This window comes from Myotis daubentonii, chromosome 11 (genome assembly GCF_963259705.1).
Source record: "Myotis daubentonii chromosome 11, mMyoDau2.1, whole genome shotgun sequence".
NCBI classification, from domain to species: domain Eukaryota; kingdom Metazoa; phylum Chordata; class Mammalia; order Chiroptera; family Vespertilionidae; genus Myotis; species Myotis daubentonii.
Genome location: NC_081850.1, coordinates 42970880 through 42988798, shown reverse-complemented (window position 1 = coordinate 42988798; position 17919 = coordinate 42970880). Strand labels below are relative to the sequence as shown.

Here is a 17919-nt window from a genome sequence, read left to right as displayed (position 1 = left end):
GCTTTCATCCTTCCCGATGTCTGATTAGTCATTTATGCCTAATTAGTTATTAAGCTCAGGCTCTGGGAAGATCAAAACAAAGTCTTCAATCTCAAGTACTTTCCATTCTAGTGTGAAAAACAGTCAATAAGAAAATGTACAATCTCATGTTAAGTAGCTCTGTGGAAACTAGAAAGAAAACTGAACGGGCTAACAGTAGAGTATAGTGGAGGGAAGAGCCGCTGTTTCAGGGGAGGTGAAGAAGAATATCCTCTCTGAGGTGAAACTTGAGAACAGACATAATAAAGAAGTAGTTTCTGGTCTAACAGACTTCACTTCTCCCAGGACAGAGCCCTGAGTTGAATGTCACACAAAACAGCATATGCTTGGGGAATTTGGTGCCCACTCTGTGCTACAGGCACTAGCAACTCAGATTGGCAAAGAGTTTTAGGTTTTTGCAAGAGGACCAATTGTCTGAGGGGGGTTATGAAAAGGTCTAATGAAAGTCAAAATAAGTGGGCCATGTTGTAAAAAAAAAAATAAAAAATGGCGCCAATTGTCATATAGCCCCATACTGGGTGTCCCTGAAAAATGGCCTGATAGCATATTGGTTGCAAGGTGGATTTTGGGGCGTCTATCTGAGTTTGCTTGGAATCTGGGCTCTACCACCTACTAGCTTTGTTTCTCTTAACCTTTTGAGCTTTAGGTTTCTCATCTGTAAGGCAGGGAAAACACCTTATCTTCCTGCAAAGTGTTCTGGAGATATGATGAGACATGCATTCAATGTACATAGTGCAGGGGGACGCATTAAAGGACCACAATGTTATATTTAGGACATTTTGAAGCACTATAAACATATTACATATTCAACATGGACTAAGATGTATACACTATGGTTAATTAAAATATTACTTCATACCATGGCTTTATAATAACCAGTCATGTCCACTGGTTTCTGTTTATCTTATAGAGGAGCTTCTTACTGCAGTGATCTTGATATTTTGATGCTTCATCTGCTATAATAATATGATATCGCCCCTCCCCCCCCCCCGATCGGATCTATTAAAGCATGAATGGAATACCAAGGTCCACAGTCATCCTAACAGGAAAACCAAGAGATGGATGGAGGCCTCGCTATGTTTTGAAACCCAGGCGAGGATTTCCTGCTTGCATGCCGCGAGAAGGCATTTGTTGAGGACAAGGTCACTTTATTTAACAGAAGTGCTTTCCGAGAAGCAGAGAGGAGATGTTTCCTCTCTCCTGGGTCCCCAGCAGCTGCCTTGGTTCAGATCACAAAGGTGCTCTGTGACTGAGGAATGATGAGTGTGCACTTCTGAAGAGGCTGCAAGTGACAAAAGAAAACGAATGACCCCGGGAAGAGAGCCCCGAGCAGAAAGGGAGACATTGCCATCCCCGTAACACTCCATCACAGATGCCACTAACAGGATGCGGGCATCTCCGAGGGGCCACCCGAGCCTGGTTCAAAGCCTGATGAAGACAAGGTCCCAGGAGCAACACAGGACTCTCTGTCATCCTGACATCTAGAAGGAAAAGGGGTCAGCTGGACCGTAAAAGGCTGATGTGGCTGCCAACTCTACTCATGTTCACACTGTTAACAGGTTCGCCATCAAAGTGCCTTTCTTTATGGCAGTGGTTCTCAACCTTGGCTGCACATTAGAATCACCTGGGAATCTTTTTTAAATCCTGATTTCTGGGCCCCATCCTCCAGAAATTCTGTTTCTTTGTTATGGGGTGGGGCCACAATATTAGTAACAAAGAAACAGAATTTCCGGAGGATGGGGCCCAGAAATCAGGATTTTAAAAAGATTCCCAGGTGATTCTAATGTGCAGCCAAGGTTGAGAACCACTGCTTTATGGGGTGGGTAGAACAGATTCAGTATTTTATAGATTGGCAGAACGGGGCGGGGGGGGGGGGGGGTGCAACAAGCACCTCTGTTAACAACAGCTGGGAAAATGACCAGCCTAGCTTCATTTCTGCAGGATGCAGAAAGCTACACTGACTCGGGGAACCATGGTACCAGCCACTGACTGTGTCAGGTGCTGTGTAAATACCTTACACCTCATACTTATTCTCTTCATGAGAATCTGTGAGGTTGATGCTGGTTTCACCTCCATTTTATAGATGAAGGAACCAAGACGCTGTGAAGGCTGCTTAGCCCCTGCACAGTCTGAAGCTAGCGACTATAGTTTGAAACAGCGCCCACATTTCCTCTCCGATTGAGAGTAATCCGGAGATTCAAGCAAAATAAGAGAATCTGAGGACCAGATAAAGAAAATTGCTAGTAAGCTGCTGTAATGAAAACGGGAGAGATTAAATGCGAATTAGAAATGTGTAAATGTTAAATATATAGTGAATCAGTAAAGGTTTTGACATCAAAAGCAGCAACTAGGGAAAAGTAAAGTACAGGACCGGAAGCAAGGATATGTCAGTGTCCACCTTCCCTTTCAAGCCTTATCCTGGACCACCGAATGGACCAATTTGTCCATCCATGAGAGAATCCTACATGACCACCCTGTCATGGGGGTCATAAAAGCTACTGCACAATCACAGCAAATAGTGATGAAGGGACCAGGAAGGTCAAGTCTAAGGACTAAATCTAACAGTAACAATTTTGAGGTCCCTCTGTCCACATTGTTTCTCCTATATGAGGCTCAGACAACCCTCCCTTCCTTTTGATATTTTACCCTTTGGATTGTAAGTTTCCCTTAAGGAAGACAGTTATGGAATTTAACAGTACCCCTCCTCCAACCCCAGCAATCAGGAATAAATTGGACTAGATGGGCCTATTTACTTTGAAGCAAAGGTGAGTCTGTCTCAAACTGCCTTCATACTTGAGAGGTATAAGAAGGGGATTCTTAGTCCAGAGAGTTTTGTCAAGATTTTCGTGATGCAGGACTGACCAATGTCACTTATAACTAGTGGACACTGACCATTAGTTCTAAGAAACAATGTCTTCATATTTGAAAGCTGAAGGAACATTCCTCTATTATAATAGTTCCATGATGAAGATAACAAACACATCACAGAGGATCACGATCCCATTAAGAAAGCTGTGAAACTTCAAAACATACTCATCTCTGTATTTTCTCTTTTCATATTTCACTGTGTATTGCAGAGTTATGTTTACTGATGATTGATGGAGGTGCTTAAAGGCAGACCCATGTGTATATCTTTTAGCCCAGCTATGGTAGAGAAGTTAGGGCAAGATGGGGACAGATGGGATCTGTACATGGTAGGCAGTTTTTATTTAAATCAATCTGCAAAACGTCACAAAAGAAGGTCTTAAGAAGTAATTAAAAAATCAAACATGAAATCATATAACATAAATGAATAAAGAACACCATGGATGAGGTAGGGTCCTATCACTGCCATGGAAAAGTCAGATGTAGCATCGATAAGACCCGAGAGCAAGGTCTTGGCTAAATGTTAAAAGGTGGCAGGCATAGCAGCTGAACTCCATTTTAGTAAGACAAATCCCTAGACAGGTCACAAAACCATGATCAGGAAAAGAGCAAAGTACAAAGGTGTTTGACATTTAGAATCAGCAGCACGTGCAGGGTACCCCCAAAGCCAGATCTTCCTGGAGCACAAATGGGTCAGCTAGTACACAAAGTTCTTTTTATTTACTTATTTACTTCCTCATAATCTCTGTAATAACTCCACAAACTATGAACTATTAAATGTCCCCACTTTACAAGCAAGGGCACTAAAAGAGAAAAATTCAGTACTGTGTCTAAAGTTACCCAGCTAGTAAATAGTTCAACACCCAATGAAACCCATGCAGGCTGGTCCTGCAACCTCAACTCTCACCAGTCCTTTTGCTGTCTGCATAAGAGTAGGCATGTTAGCAAGCAGGAGATCACACAGGACTCTGTGCTTTTCACTCAGGCCAACTTGGTGAGGAAATATTAGAAAAGCATCTTTTGTATAGGTTTCGTTCACGTTAAATAAAGAGAGTCCAATTGGAATTCTGGGTTTCCTCCTATACTTCTGTTTTTCACTCTGAATTAGCTGTCTTTGGAAACCAAAGCCCGGACGCTAAGGCTGAAAGGCAGTGTGGGGACTACAGGGATACAGGCACCGGGCTCAGAGTCAGATTTAGATTCCAGTCCCTTCTTACCACTAACTCACTGGGTAAAGGGGAACCATTCATCTGTCCTCCATATAACTGAAGCGTAATCATGTCTAAGGCCACATTAAACGCAGGAATGTCATCACCTGGCCAGGGTTTTTCCATGAAATGGTAACATTTACAAATACTTGTATTGAGTAATCAGCTAATCAGACTTTCTATTTCCATATATTACATGTGCATATAAATTTGTGATTTCCCACCTGGCTGGAGTGGCCCAGTTGGTTGAGTGTTTCCCAGAGCACCAAAAGGTTGCTGGTGAGATTCCTGGTCAGGGCACATATCTGGGTTGCAGGTTTGATCCCTAGTCGGGGAGCATATGGAAGGCAACTGATCGATGTTTCCCTCTTTCCTTTCTCTTTCTCTCTCTCTCTCTCTCTCTCTCTCTCTCTCTCTCTCTCTCTCTCTCTCTCTCTCTCTCTCTCTCCCCCTTCCTCTCTCTAAGCATGTCCTCAGGTGAGTATTAAAAAAAGAATTTGTGATTTTCTGTCTGGATGTCAAAGTGAAGGATAAATAAATACATCATGGCAGGCATGCAAATGGCACGTACTATTTTCTTATCGTAGGACTCTCCGCTGCTGTAGGTTGTGGCCAGTGTGGAGGAACACTCTTCCAGGTACCACGGCTTCTTTCCACTCTCGGCTGTGCTGCTGATGGAGATGGTGTAGATGCTGTTGGTGTAGCCGTCACAGGAGCAGTGGTCTTTGCTCCTTCCGCCATTGCCTGACGCCCAGACAAAAACAGAGCCCAGGCCTCTCCGCCCCTGTTCACAAAGACAAAATGTTAAAAAGTTACATGATGGAAGACGAGGATCCCAGGCTCTAGATGAAGAGATTAAAATTGACAAGACACAATCAGATATTTGCAGGAGGATGTGATGCTATTTTAATAACATGCTGGGTTTAACTTTAAGTTGTGTTTTGATGTAAGAGGAGTTACTTGTAGAAACAAAAATAATCCACTGTAATGTATAGCATGGTGACTATCCTATATAATAAAAGCCTAATATGCTAAGTGTCCAATTGTCCAGTCATCTGTTCAACCAATCAAAGTATAATACGCTAATGATATGCTAAGGCCGCTCAACTGCTCGCTATGATGTGCACTGACCACCAGGGGGCAGATGCTCCAACTGGTAGGTTAGCTTGCTGCTGAGGTCCAGCCAATTAGGACTGAGCAAAATGGGCCAGACATGCCCTGGAGCCCTCCGGCAGTCCCTCACCGGCCCCGATCATGTACCGGTGAGTTCCCTTGGCCTGGTCTGTGCCCTCAGGGGATGTCAGAGAGCTGATTTTGGCCCGATCCCATAGGCCAGGTTGAGGGATCCCACTGGTGCACGAATTCTTGCACCGGGCCTCTAGTGATTAATAATAGTGTATTACATATTTGAAAGTTGCTAAGAGAGTAGATTTTAAAAGTTCTCATCACAAGAAAAAAATTGGTAACTGTGAGATGATGGAAGTTAACTAGACTCACTCTCATGACATTTCACACTATATACAAACACTGAATCATAAACGTTGTACATTTGAAACTAATATAATGTTATAAGTCAAATAAACCAATAAAAACAGTAACTAAAATAATCTTCCTCACATGGCACAGTTATAGAAGTAACAATAGCACCAATCTATCTATATATATAAAAACCTAGGCAACTGGTCAATCATTTGACCGTTCGACTGGTCGCTATGATGTGCATTGACCACCAGGGGGCAGACGCTCAATGCAGATGCTGCCCCCTGGTGGTCAGTGTGCTCCCACAGTGGGAGTGCCACTCAGCTGACCAATGGGCACCAGACGCCGGGCTCGTAGCTGGCAAGCACAGCTACAGCAGTCTGCCCCCATGGCAGCACTCATGAGAGGTGGCGGCAGGTGCAGCAGGGCCAGTATGAACTGCAGTGGCACCTCAGGCTCCTCCTCAGCTGCCTGCCGCTTCGTGCACCACTACATCCCTTAAGGGGTCCCGGATAGTGAGAGGGCGCAAGCCAGGCTTAGGGACCCCGCTGGTGTACGAATTCGTGCACCGGGCCTCTAGTGATGACAATAATAAGGGCTAACGTTTATTAGGTACCTACCATGGACCAAACATAGTTCTAAAGTTTTATGTGAATCAGAATGAATTCTTCTAATAACCCTGTGAGAACGGTGCAATTTGTGTCCCCACCATACAGGTGAATAATTGAGGTACAGAAGTCCAGTAATGCTCCTAAGGTCATACAGCCAGTGCAAGGAAGGACAACATTTGAACTCAGACAGCTGGACCCCAGAATTGTAATATTATTAATCACCAATCACCACAGTCAAATACTATTGCTACCAACATTTACATCCACCATGAAGTGGGTGCTACTGTGCACCCTCATTTCACAGGTGAGGAGCATGAGGTGTAGAAAGGTTATGTATTTATCTGAGATGACATGTCAATGATTGGCAAAAAAAAGCCTGATATCCTTCCTTCTAGAACTGTGCCTCCCCTGTGCATAGTGTGGACACTAATAGCTAAGGATTATTAATGGATGCTACCAGAAATAAAAGGATATCAAGAGATCAAATATGTTTGGAAACTCTGAGTTCAGCAAAATTAAACAGGTTCTCTTACTGCCGGACTTCTCAGAGTCTTTAATAGTGGTTGGTCATTGCAAAACTCTAAGAGGGGGGCTCATTCTGAAGTAATTTTCAAACATATCTGATTGCAGATGACATCTTCAACCAGACTCATGATCTTACATAGCTAGGAGATGGACTCATATTCTTCCTTGCCAAACCTTGGCATAAATTAAAGCTATCCCTAATGTCATAAAATAATCAAGAAGGAAAGTAGAACATAGAAATATTGAAGCATAATGACTATTTGGTTCTATAAGATGAGGTCTTGGGAGGAAACAGAGGTAAGCCTAAGTGAAGAATATTTATAGGAATAGTTATAGCTGAGTCTGGGAGAAATCTCACCATTTTAAAACTAGAAGGCACACTGGAGGACACCTCACCAAACCTAACATTTAGTTTGTAATCAGGAAGCGAGAACCAAAAATCACATAGGGATGGCTGAGACTCTTCCTTCCAGGCCCTCACTTTCTGGTCCTAGGGGTAGGGGAAAATATTTGGGATGTTGTCTTAGAATTTCTGGAAAAAAGAGCCAAGAAGAGAGACCACAAAAAATCTGGAGTATCTGTGATAAACTGTCTCTGACCTTGAATCCTCAAAGAACAGAATATTTATGACACGATTTGACCAACTTGAGCATAGATTTCCTTTTGTTCTTCAATGTGGAAAAATGCAATATGATTACACAGGAATGGGACAAATTCAGAAAGAGACAGGAAAAGAAACTTCTGGATGCTACTGCCCTGGACAGATGGGTCTGGTTTACCTTCCTTCAGTCTCCCACCAAAATATTCATGAAACATAGAAAAACATGCAAAAATCACCAAGCCACCATACACCAAGGACTATATTCAATAGTTTGTCAATCCCAGAATTGCCCCTCATTACCTGTAGGTAGCCAGATTTAGACCATCTTAGCCAAAGAAGGAAGGTTCCTAGTTCATCACCAAAATGTAGCCTCTCTACCACACACCAAGGGACTGTATTGTAGGTGAGAAGCCTGGTCACATCAGGGCCTTACCTAACAGGTCAACAGACCAAGTGAAATAATGCAAAACCCACCTGGTTGAAACAGCACCATTAAGAGGTAAAACCACAAAACAATGAGAGCGCATATATGATGCATTTATATATCTATGTAAAATTATGACTGCCTGTGTATAAAATTCAAAAGAGATTTTTAAAAACTAATTCAATTTTAAAGAATGTTTAATAAGAAAATATTCAGGAGGTACTTTTATGTTCGCGATGTAGAGACAAATGTAGGATACAGAATGATATAGTCTGGTCTCTGTTTGGAAAAAATGTATGTGTATGTAAAGAAGTTAATGTGCATAAGGTTATATGCATAAAGGTACCATAAAGTGACGAAGTAACAGAACTTACCCTGTTTGGTAAGCTTAGGAAAGATTTTTATTTTATTTTCATACCATCCTTTGGCAACCGTGTATGATTTTTATAAACAAATACAGATACATTTATTCCTCTATTAGGACCAATTCTTAAGAGACAATTTTACTTTATGATCAAGAGGAGTGTTACACACAAAAGTCCACTGTATGCTAAAAACAACAGGGCTAACATTTATAGACACTTACTATGCGCCAAGCACTGTCTCAACATTATTCTGCACAAAGCGAGTCTATATCATCATTTTACAGATGACCAAATGGGGGCTCAGAAACACTGACCAACGCCAGAGCCAGAGCTTGAAATCCAACTGGCACCAAAGCCTGAGCCCTTAGCCCTTACTGCAGTTTTCTTTTGGGCTTATGTTTGCTATGCTGTGTTTAGCTGAGACTCCTGAGTCCTCACTGAAGCGTGGCATTAGGATCTAAGAGCAGACCAGCCTCCAAGTTCTCTCCAGACTTGCAGAATCAGAACTTCGGACCTCTCCCGAGTGTCCTCAAGGGAAGGACACAGGGTCTGACCTCAAAGCCCCCCTAAAGATCCCTACTTCACAAGGGCTCCTTCACAATGACCTCGAGTCATTCTATTCTGGCAGTATCCACAGATGACACCACTCGGGAGGACAGTGGCATGGCTAAGGGCCCTGTGGAGATCCCCTGGGTTGGGGTAACAGTTGGTTAATAGACAGTGGGATGCTGCTACCCTGGAAACGTCCCTTCCAGACTGAGGTGACATCCTGTATCAAACAGATGATTTGAGGTAATTATTTCACAACTGGGCAATGGTGAAGGGAAACTCTTAAGGACAGTGTTGGGTCAATAACCCATCCCCTGCACCAGGCCTGCAAGGAGCTGGGGAGAGAGAAGTCACTGGAGCTGGAGACAGAGGGGATAACAGGAGTTGAAAATTGCTCAGGGGACACACCAACCCCTATCAGCCCTTCAGAAAGGGGCTAGGGGAATACATACTGAGACCCAGTCTTCTCCTCTCCCCACCCATTTCTCCCATATCCATCCCACTGGCCAAAACCTAGCAGAGCCAGAGGACCTGGGAGACCATACAGGACACAGAGATCAGTACCCCTCAGCATGGAGCACCTTGAGAGAAGGGGTATGGAGGGTGGAATGGGAGACATCAGGTATCATACTTAAGGTGTGTGATGGACTGAACTGTATCCCCCAGCCCCAAATTCATATGTTGAGCTCTAACCCCCCAATGTGACTGTATTTGAAGATAGGACCTTTAAGGAGGTAATGAAGGTTAAGTGAGGTCATAAGAGTGGGGCCCTAAGCTAGTAAGACTGTTCTCCTTACGAGAAATGGAAGAGACACAGGAAGTACACCCAAGGAGGAAAGGCCACGTGACGACACAGCAAGAAAGCGACCATCTGCAAACTGAGGAGATGTGTCACCAGAACTCAACCTTACTGGCACCTCGATGCTGGACTTCTAACCTTTTAGCCTCCAGAACTAGGAGAAAATACATTCTGTGGTTTAAGCCGCCCAGTCTTTGTTACCCTGTGATGGCAGCCCGAGTTTCCTAATACAGGTGAGAGGAGGAGATAAAGGATGACCTGGCCCCTGTGGATCTACAGAATAAACTGATGCTGCCGCCATTCTATCCAGTCAACCTGACCTTTATGCATGTGTGTTATGGTTTATGATTAAAGACCCAGAAATGAACAGACTGACTTGTGTGCTGAAAATGCCATAAAAACAGCTGCTAGAGATCTGAGGTTAATCTGAAACAATCAGCAATTCAAAGATTTATTTACTACAGATGCACAGGGCATTTTCATTAGTGTGCAATAGTCAGAAAACCAAAACATTAGTTAAAAAACAACAGCAACTGGACATTTCCCCCAAAGTTCAGAGTAATTGAAGAATTAAATCTTCATGCGGGATGTAGGGAGAAGGGAAGGTGGGCAGAATATTGTAAAGAGAAAAGAATCTTGAGACACATATTTTCCCAAAGTATAGGAAATAACATTTTTTAGTTTGGTAATGTATTGCGATTATGATTGGTTATTTAAATATGGCTTTGGATGAAAAGAGGAAAAAAACCCTCCAATTTAATTGAGTGCTAAATTAAAAGTTAGTAAACTAACATAAGGCAAAATATATTGTGAAATCCACACAGGACCCATTTGACCAAACTCTAAATACTCTCTTTCATTTTATATTTAATTGTGCATGTGTTTCTTCTTATGTATGCCCTACAAAGATCAATTTATGATACCCCATAGAGTTTTTATTAAAGGCTAGAAAGGAACTGGATTTTCTTGTGGTTCAGGAGGTCAGAAAAGGCTACTTTATGCGAGATTACCAATTAAATTGTACACCCCAAGCCAGGTTTTGAGAGCTATAGAGTTTGATGGAACTAAATTTCTTTCTTTAAAGTGGTGTGATAACTTTTCAACCAACGCAGTTAGATGTTACTTGGTATTTTAACATTACTTTATTATCCCATATTGTGTAGAAAGTATTCTTAAAGGGCCATGAGTAAGTGCCCAGAGACTTCTTATAATACAAAAGCAATGTGGCTGGACACTATGCTAGGTGTTTTCATATATATATTAGTTAATTTAGAGCAATACCAGCAATAAAGCAACTTTCACTTAATTGTGATATCTTCCAAGAACAGCCTGAATACCCAGTTCCCCAAAGCCCCTCACCAGCCCCAGCTTTTTCTGACTCTGTGAGCAAAGAGCACAGCCATCTATGCGGTTCTTCCACACACGGTTCAGAGAGACAGGGGCTGCAAGCTGGAAGAGGTCGGAGAAAGGCAAGGACACCTGCAACTACTCAGCAGCTGAGACATGGAGAGAACTGCTCATCTTTCTAAAGCTCAAGGACATTCTTACAAGCATTTCCAAAATAAATCGTATTCCTTAACAGAGCAAGAGTATATACTTTAAAATCAAACTGTCATCCATTATGGCTTATGTGATGTTTTCAGTGTAGTCAACACCTTGGGTAATTCCACTTGTTTCTAAGCAAAAATTCCAAGACTGAAAATGGTTAACAATAGAAAGTAACAGCTCCCCAAAGATGATTTCAACAGGTAGCCAACACACGAGAGTGTCCTCCACCAACACCTGTTGATGTTCAGCCTTCCACTGGCCTGCTGCCCCCCGCCCCCTCCTGCTGTCTGTGGCCAAAGCTGCCCACGTAGCAGGAAATCAGACTTGGAGGGACTGTCTGAACATCCACAGATGGACGTGCAAAAACACCGCAGGAGTGGAGTCTTCACCATTCTCATTCTATGCTACTCAGCCGGCCAGAGGATGATTGATGAGAAAAAAAGATGGAAAATACAAATGAATCTTTTTCTAAAGTACTTAATGTGAAAGAAGCAAGGGACTCTTTTGTGAAGAGGAATCTATTCTCATTTTTGTCTTCCTGTCCTCTCTCATGTGACATCACTTCCTCCCCATCTCGTCCACCTCACGTCAGATCTTCTGTAATCTAATTTGCTGAATGCACAATAGGTCTCTAAGTCATGCACATTAAGCAATTTTTAATGTTCTGTTGGCTTTTTAATAATACACTGAAAATATTGGTTGCTGTTATTAGCGATCATATTAATCTTACCACGCACAAGTGAAATTTCAATTTATTTGCTTCCCAAGCAGGCCAAATGCAGTTGACTTCTGCTTTAAAGGAATAGAGAACCTAAAGATAATTATGGGATCTGCTGTGAGTGACGATAGTTGCAAGCATTTCTGGTAAAACGACAAAGGTTTAAATGCCACTTATAACCTTCATTTAGGGTCTCTTCTCGGAATCATTCATGTTCTAGTACATGAACGAGCAGCACGATGCACTGAATTCAAGGAACCTAAAGGTGACTTGAGCTTGGTCTTTTAAAAGACCCGTCGAGTAATGCAACCAAAGACTAGTGTGAAGACTAATGAATGAATGCTGGAAACCCAAAACTTCCCCAGACCCAGCTTCCAGATGAAAAGCTGATTTTATGTTTATCGTGTGAATAGAAAGAAACAAACAAACAAACACATTGAGTTGCTTATCCGCCACATCTGCCAGGACGTAATTCGTAGCACGTGAACTGGGCAGAGGCCTGGGAGAATCACCCCTGTTATCGGGGCTTCCCTTCCTTCAGAAGGGGTGGCACTGGGGGGTTTGCACACACCATGCAGCTTCTTACATTTTATCACCGACGTGCACAGGGGTGTGACCCTAGGCTCCTGACGGCAGTAGTACAACAGTGGGGTTTCTTTTTCTTTGTTTATTTTTAAAGCCTATCTGGAAGAAGGAAACCAGTCTTTCATGGACAGAGCGTAGTAGAGTATCTAGTAGGAAATAAAAACCAGGTGTGTTTACAAAGGGAAGTAAATACACTTTCAAGCAAAGAGTTTGATTCCTATTAACCTTTAGATGTTCTGTACATTTAGGAACCTTACATAATAAACATTTGGAGCCGAGTAAAGTGCTGTAGATATTATTTAAAGCTGGACACACGAGAGAGTCATGCAGTGAAATTTTAAATTTTGACATAAGGAAATGAAGTAAGCAGAACCACTTAGTGGCTGGGCTAGGACCAGATGGATTCTGTCTCACTTCAACCATTGCTGATCCTCAGTGACCAGTACTAGCACGGGGTGTTCCTAAAAATGCTTAACAGCATGGTTTAGGAAATACTGCTTAACTAACTGAGGATTACAGGAAAGGACCCCCAAACCTCCTCCTGCCCTATCTCTTGCTAAATCAACATTCCCAATATAATTACCTATTTTTTATTTTCTATCTGTGGCCAATTCATATTGGTCAACTCCCCATTTTTTCTCAAACCTTGTCTCCCTCATCTGACTCACTAAAGCCTCAGCGAGACTCAGGTTATTTACTTCTGGTCTCTCCCAGAGCCCTTCCAGCTCCAAGCCCTGATCCAGATGTTTTCCTGTGGCCTGTGGACTGTAACACGGGCTGGGAGGAGGACCATGCAGATTAGGCATCTCACTCCCCATTCCAAGCAGCTAAAAAAGTGCATGTGAATCTCATATCCTCTCTGCAGTAAGAACAATCAATAATTAACAGACACCACTGTTCTGGGTACAGCCACCATCCCAGGAATCCCATTTTGGGGAGAAAAAAGGACATCCCTGCCAAAAGCTTCTACATCTTAGATCATCCCAAGAAGAAAGGCGAAATTATCTGACTTTCAGGAGAGCCAGGTGTGTGAAATTGAGGCTATTTTCAATACCTATATTAATTAATTTAAAATTATTCAGATAAATTTGAAAAAAGTCCTTTCATAGAGAAGAAAAACATTATCAAAAGGGGTATGAAAGGAATTTATTGTAAATGTTTGGAAAGGCACTTAGAAAGAAGGATAGAAGTATACTTCAGCAATAATGAACGTTTATACTCCTTTTTAACTTAGTTCTAGGTGATGGAATGCCTCACGAGGGACTAGTTCCAATGGCCAGCTCAACTCTGAAAGGGCAACAAGCCAGCTGCCCCTGTCCAAAGCCCACCAATGGGGCTTGACTGTCACAGGCTTCTAGTCCACTAAGCAATAACCTTGACCTTTTGTGGAGTAGCTCATAATACAGAAAAAATCAACCCTCTACATTTTCTTCCCATAAACACAATCCTGATTTAAAGCAGATCATATTGGGGGGGGAGGGGAGGAAATTACAATTAATATGAGGCTAATATTATTTATAAGACTCTGTGATGAATACCTTGGGGTCCTTAACAATGGATCCGATGGGGCCCTTCCTCCGGGGAGGAGACCAGCAGTCAGGCTGAGCACTGTACGTGAGAGATCTGTCAGTCTTCATGACAGCTTCATAAAGTATTATCATAGCCTTTTCTCAGGGAAACGGAAGCTCTGATAACTTAGTCTCTTGTCCCACGTCAAAACTCTAGAGAAACCTAACTGAGATTTCAACCCAGGTCTCTGCGACTTTAAGGCCAGTACTTTCTACAACATCATAGGCTGCATCCAAGGGACAATATAGTAGTGAAGTTCAGAATATGCCCGGATGATAAATTCTCTAGGACAGCAGTTCTCAACCTGTGGGTCGCGACCCCTTTGGCGGTCGAACGACCCTTTCACAGGGGTCGCCTAAGACCATCCTGCATATCAGATATTTACATTACGATTCATAACAGCAGCAACATTACAGTTATGAAGTAGCAACGAAAATAATTTTATGGTTGGGTCACAACATGAGGAACTGTATTTAAAGGGCCAGAAGGTTGAGAACCACTGCTCTAGAAGTTCAGAGAAGGGAGAGGTGCCGGGAGCCGGTCCATGCTTGCTGTTTCAAGGGACCTGGCATATATGGCATACTGTTCTTGGCACTATGTGTTTTAACCAAGGTCTCTGAGAAAGGTGGTTTCCCCAGGTAGGGATTTTCCCCTGAAGTTAGGGAGGGAATAAAACCTCTTAACTAAGTGCCAGGCGGGTAATTAATCCCTTTAACTACGAACAATCATGCTTAAACTACATAATCTTTTCTCCCTGGAATGGAGATAAGAAACGCCCTAACCTTTGTAATAGAGATTGATAGGATTGAATCAACTGGTATAAATACAGTTGTAACAAGACAGAAACACTCAGAACTTAGAACAGAATCAAGAAGACAGAACCTACACGGAGCCTAGAGACAGAAGAACTTTGCTGGAGAGAGCATGCCAGAGGATCCTGGAGAGGGACTGGCCTCGGAGCCTAGAGACAGAGCCTAGTGGGAGAACATAGCAAGGGATCCTGGACTGAACCTGACTACAGAGATTGGCAGGAGAACCTGACTGGAACCTGGACACTGAACCTGACTGGAGAGCCTGGACAGAACCTGGCTGGAGAACCTAGCGAGGGAACATGGCTACAGAACCTCGCTGGAGATCCGAAGCAGAACCACTCTGGAGATCCAGACCAGAACTTGGCTGGAGATCCTGGCTAGAGATCCTGGCTAGGCTGCTGATCAACTGAACGTTGTCTCCGTGTCATTCCTTCTTCGCCGACTCCGTCCACGCCTTTGGGAACCCCTGGACCCGTTGGGGTTGGACCCCGGCAGAGAGGTCCCTGTGGCGGTGTTCACCTGCGGAGGACTGTGGGCTGGAAGCTGAGTGTGCACAGACAGGGCGACAGGATGTGCTAGAGAGGAGCGGGTAGGACACAGCACGGTGACCAAGGGCACGGGCTTGGGAGAAGACAGGCCCATGTCGGAACCACAGCCATGTTTTCTAATGGCCAGGTTGTCTACTTTGCCTAGAGTTAGTTTCCAAATCTAGAGACTTGGATGGGGTCGATGAAAATTAATCAATGCCCAACTTAAGTGGCTATCAGAATTAGAACTCACGATAATGTGTACAATCCTGAATATTAAGTTGGATTGTTTTCATCTTAAAGATGAAGACTCTAGGCTCAAGTTAAGTGAAAAAACAAATCTGCAATAAAAGCCACATAGACTTTTAAATCATGTGATATTATCAACTCAGTTCAATTTATCCTTGTTTTTTACAGAGTGGCCTTTCTTTTCCAGTTACTGCCATGTTTTGTAGCAGAAAATGTATCAGTCTGTCCTCCCTAGGAACTTTCTCAAATCTATGTTTAGAATCACAGGAACTCAGGATTGGAACAGACGTTAACTTGGCCTAATTCCATTCCTGTATGATTTTGTATCTTCCCCGTAAAACAGGGACATCCAGACCCGACCAGAACGAGACCTGTGATAAGGACTTCTCTTACTCCCAGGCGGCCCAGCAGTCACTATAAATAGAACAAAGCAAACTAAGAGAAAAGGGGACTGCTACTGATAGCTGGTTAAGCCATAAGGAGAACGCAGGGATTTGGAATGGAATTTGCAGCAGTTAGTATAAACTACTCACAGAGTTAAGAATGGATCCTTCAACTAGAACTGAAAACAAGGTGATAATAAATCTTCGACATTTGCACCGACACAAAACTAGAAGAGATCTGTGCTCTTTCCCGTGGAAATGCATCCCAGTTCACAATAACAGAGTACTCTAAACTCTGACATCTGGTTATCAGATAACTTTGTGAAGATTACAGAATTTATGAAAGACATATATTTCTTTGTTTCCAAAATGGATAATCTTCTATTGGGTCCACTAGCAAGTCACTTCATAGCTCTGTTAAAACTCTTAAACAGTTCCGCCCGCATAGAGTTAGCTCCTCAGGGAGGGTTCTTTAAACAAACCTCAGTTAAAGTCAATTTTCATTAAGTGAAACCAACGTGAAATAAACTCTCTTGTTTATCTTTGCCTACCAGTATACCATTCCAAAGTTTTACAACATTTGCCAACCAATTTAACAGCAATCTGTCATTTATTAAAATGTAAACTGGTACCAATCCTGTTACAGCTGGGTGTCTATATCAGATAAAAACACATCCCTCCCAAAAGGAATAGGTTCATTTTATTATGATTATTGCTACTGTTTTTATTATACAAGCTCATTACACCCCTCTCCTCCTCCTCCTCCTGATGAACATATGCCTTTTATTTACGGGTACAGAAATATGTGTGTGCATGCACGTACACCTACATGTGTGTAGTAGAGACAATCTGTGATTGTGAAGCAACCATGTGCTTTCAGCAAATATTCTAAATATCCAATCAGTTGTAAAATCTGGTGAATCAAAAGGAAATTGATGATGAGAAGGGCATATACTAATCAGACCTCCTAAGAGACTCAACAGCTAGGTATGTGTCAATAGATGGTCATCAACTGTCTCGTTTCCATATGGACCCCTGAATAGATTGAAAAGTGGGATGAAGGACCCAGTTCCAACAAGGAAATTAGGGGCCAGTGACTGTGATTTCACCTACTTTTGTTCCCCACCCCTGGACATTGGTTCTGTTTTGAATTCATTTGAATGCTTTAATCCCAAAATCTAAAAAGCTCAAAGTGATGTAGAATTGAAAGTTTACTTGTAGATAAAATGACAAAGCCAACACTCTAAGCTGTGATCCTACAATATCTACAATGAGCTAGATGATTTCTCCAAGTAAAAGATTAACATCAAATCAGAGCATGTCATGGGTACTTCAAAAAAAACTTACGGAATAAAATAATAAGGGACGTACTGGTAACCTTAACATATGATTTTCTGATTATGAGAAAGGAAAATATTTGATTCCAAGTTTTTTGACCATTTTCTATAGGATATTATTAAAGACACTTGTCAGGAAACTGTGAAATGTTGTCAATGCATTAGATACCTGCAGATGAATATCAAATGCACCAATTATTATTCAAGTTTTATAACCCAAATGGGACAAAAAAGATGACTGCAAGGCTACTAGGCTGTGCCCAGTAAGTTCTGTTATTGTGTGGTTTTAGTCTGTCCTCCTCATTGCGTATCAGAATCTATTCACTGAAGGGACTTTGGGAGTTTGCTTGCATCTTACTTGGAACACCGATTCATCATTACATGGCGAGCTCCCCAAAGACAAGTGCTGAGTGTTAATCATCTTTCACTGTCACCTTAGCACAGGAATATTATCACCGCCCAGGGAATGTCTCCTAAATGCAATCACGAATAAATGAATGAATGAAGACTCTGTCAAAGAAAACTTTAGGCAATTAGCTTCTCATTCTGACACCAAACCCTGGGTCACCTGTATCGGAAACATTGTCGGCTGGCTCCTCCTTTATAAAATTGCTTTCCTATTTAGAACTGCCCCCTCAGGAAGTTTTGGCCAGGTATACCAAGGAGCCAGGCCAACGGATCGCCATGCTAAGTAGAATTCTGTCAGTTTGAATGAGAGTGACTTTT

The 17919-nt window shown here is 42.5% G+C and overlaps 1 protein-coding gene across 8 annotated transcripts in view; it reads right to left on the bottom strand.

Annotated features, from left to right (window-relative positions):
- PCSK5 (proprotein convertase subtilisin/kexin type 5) overlaps nucleotides 1–17919 on the bottom strand; it is a 416215-nt gene that overhangs the window by 234803 nt on the left and 163493 nt on the right. For all 8 annotated transcript variants that reach the window (XM_059656934.1, XM_059656933.1, XM_059656935.1 and 5 more), the window contains exon 8: nucleotides 4684–4896. In XM_059656934.1, the coding sequence (XP_059512917.1) occupies nucleotides 4684–4896 (213 nt within the window). The remainder of the gene's footprint in view (nucleotides 1–4683; nucleotides 4897–17919) is intronic.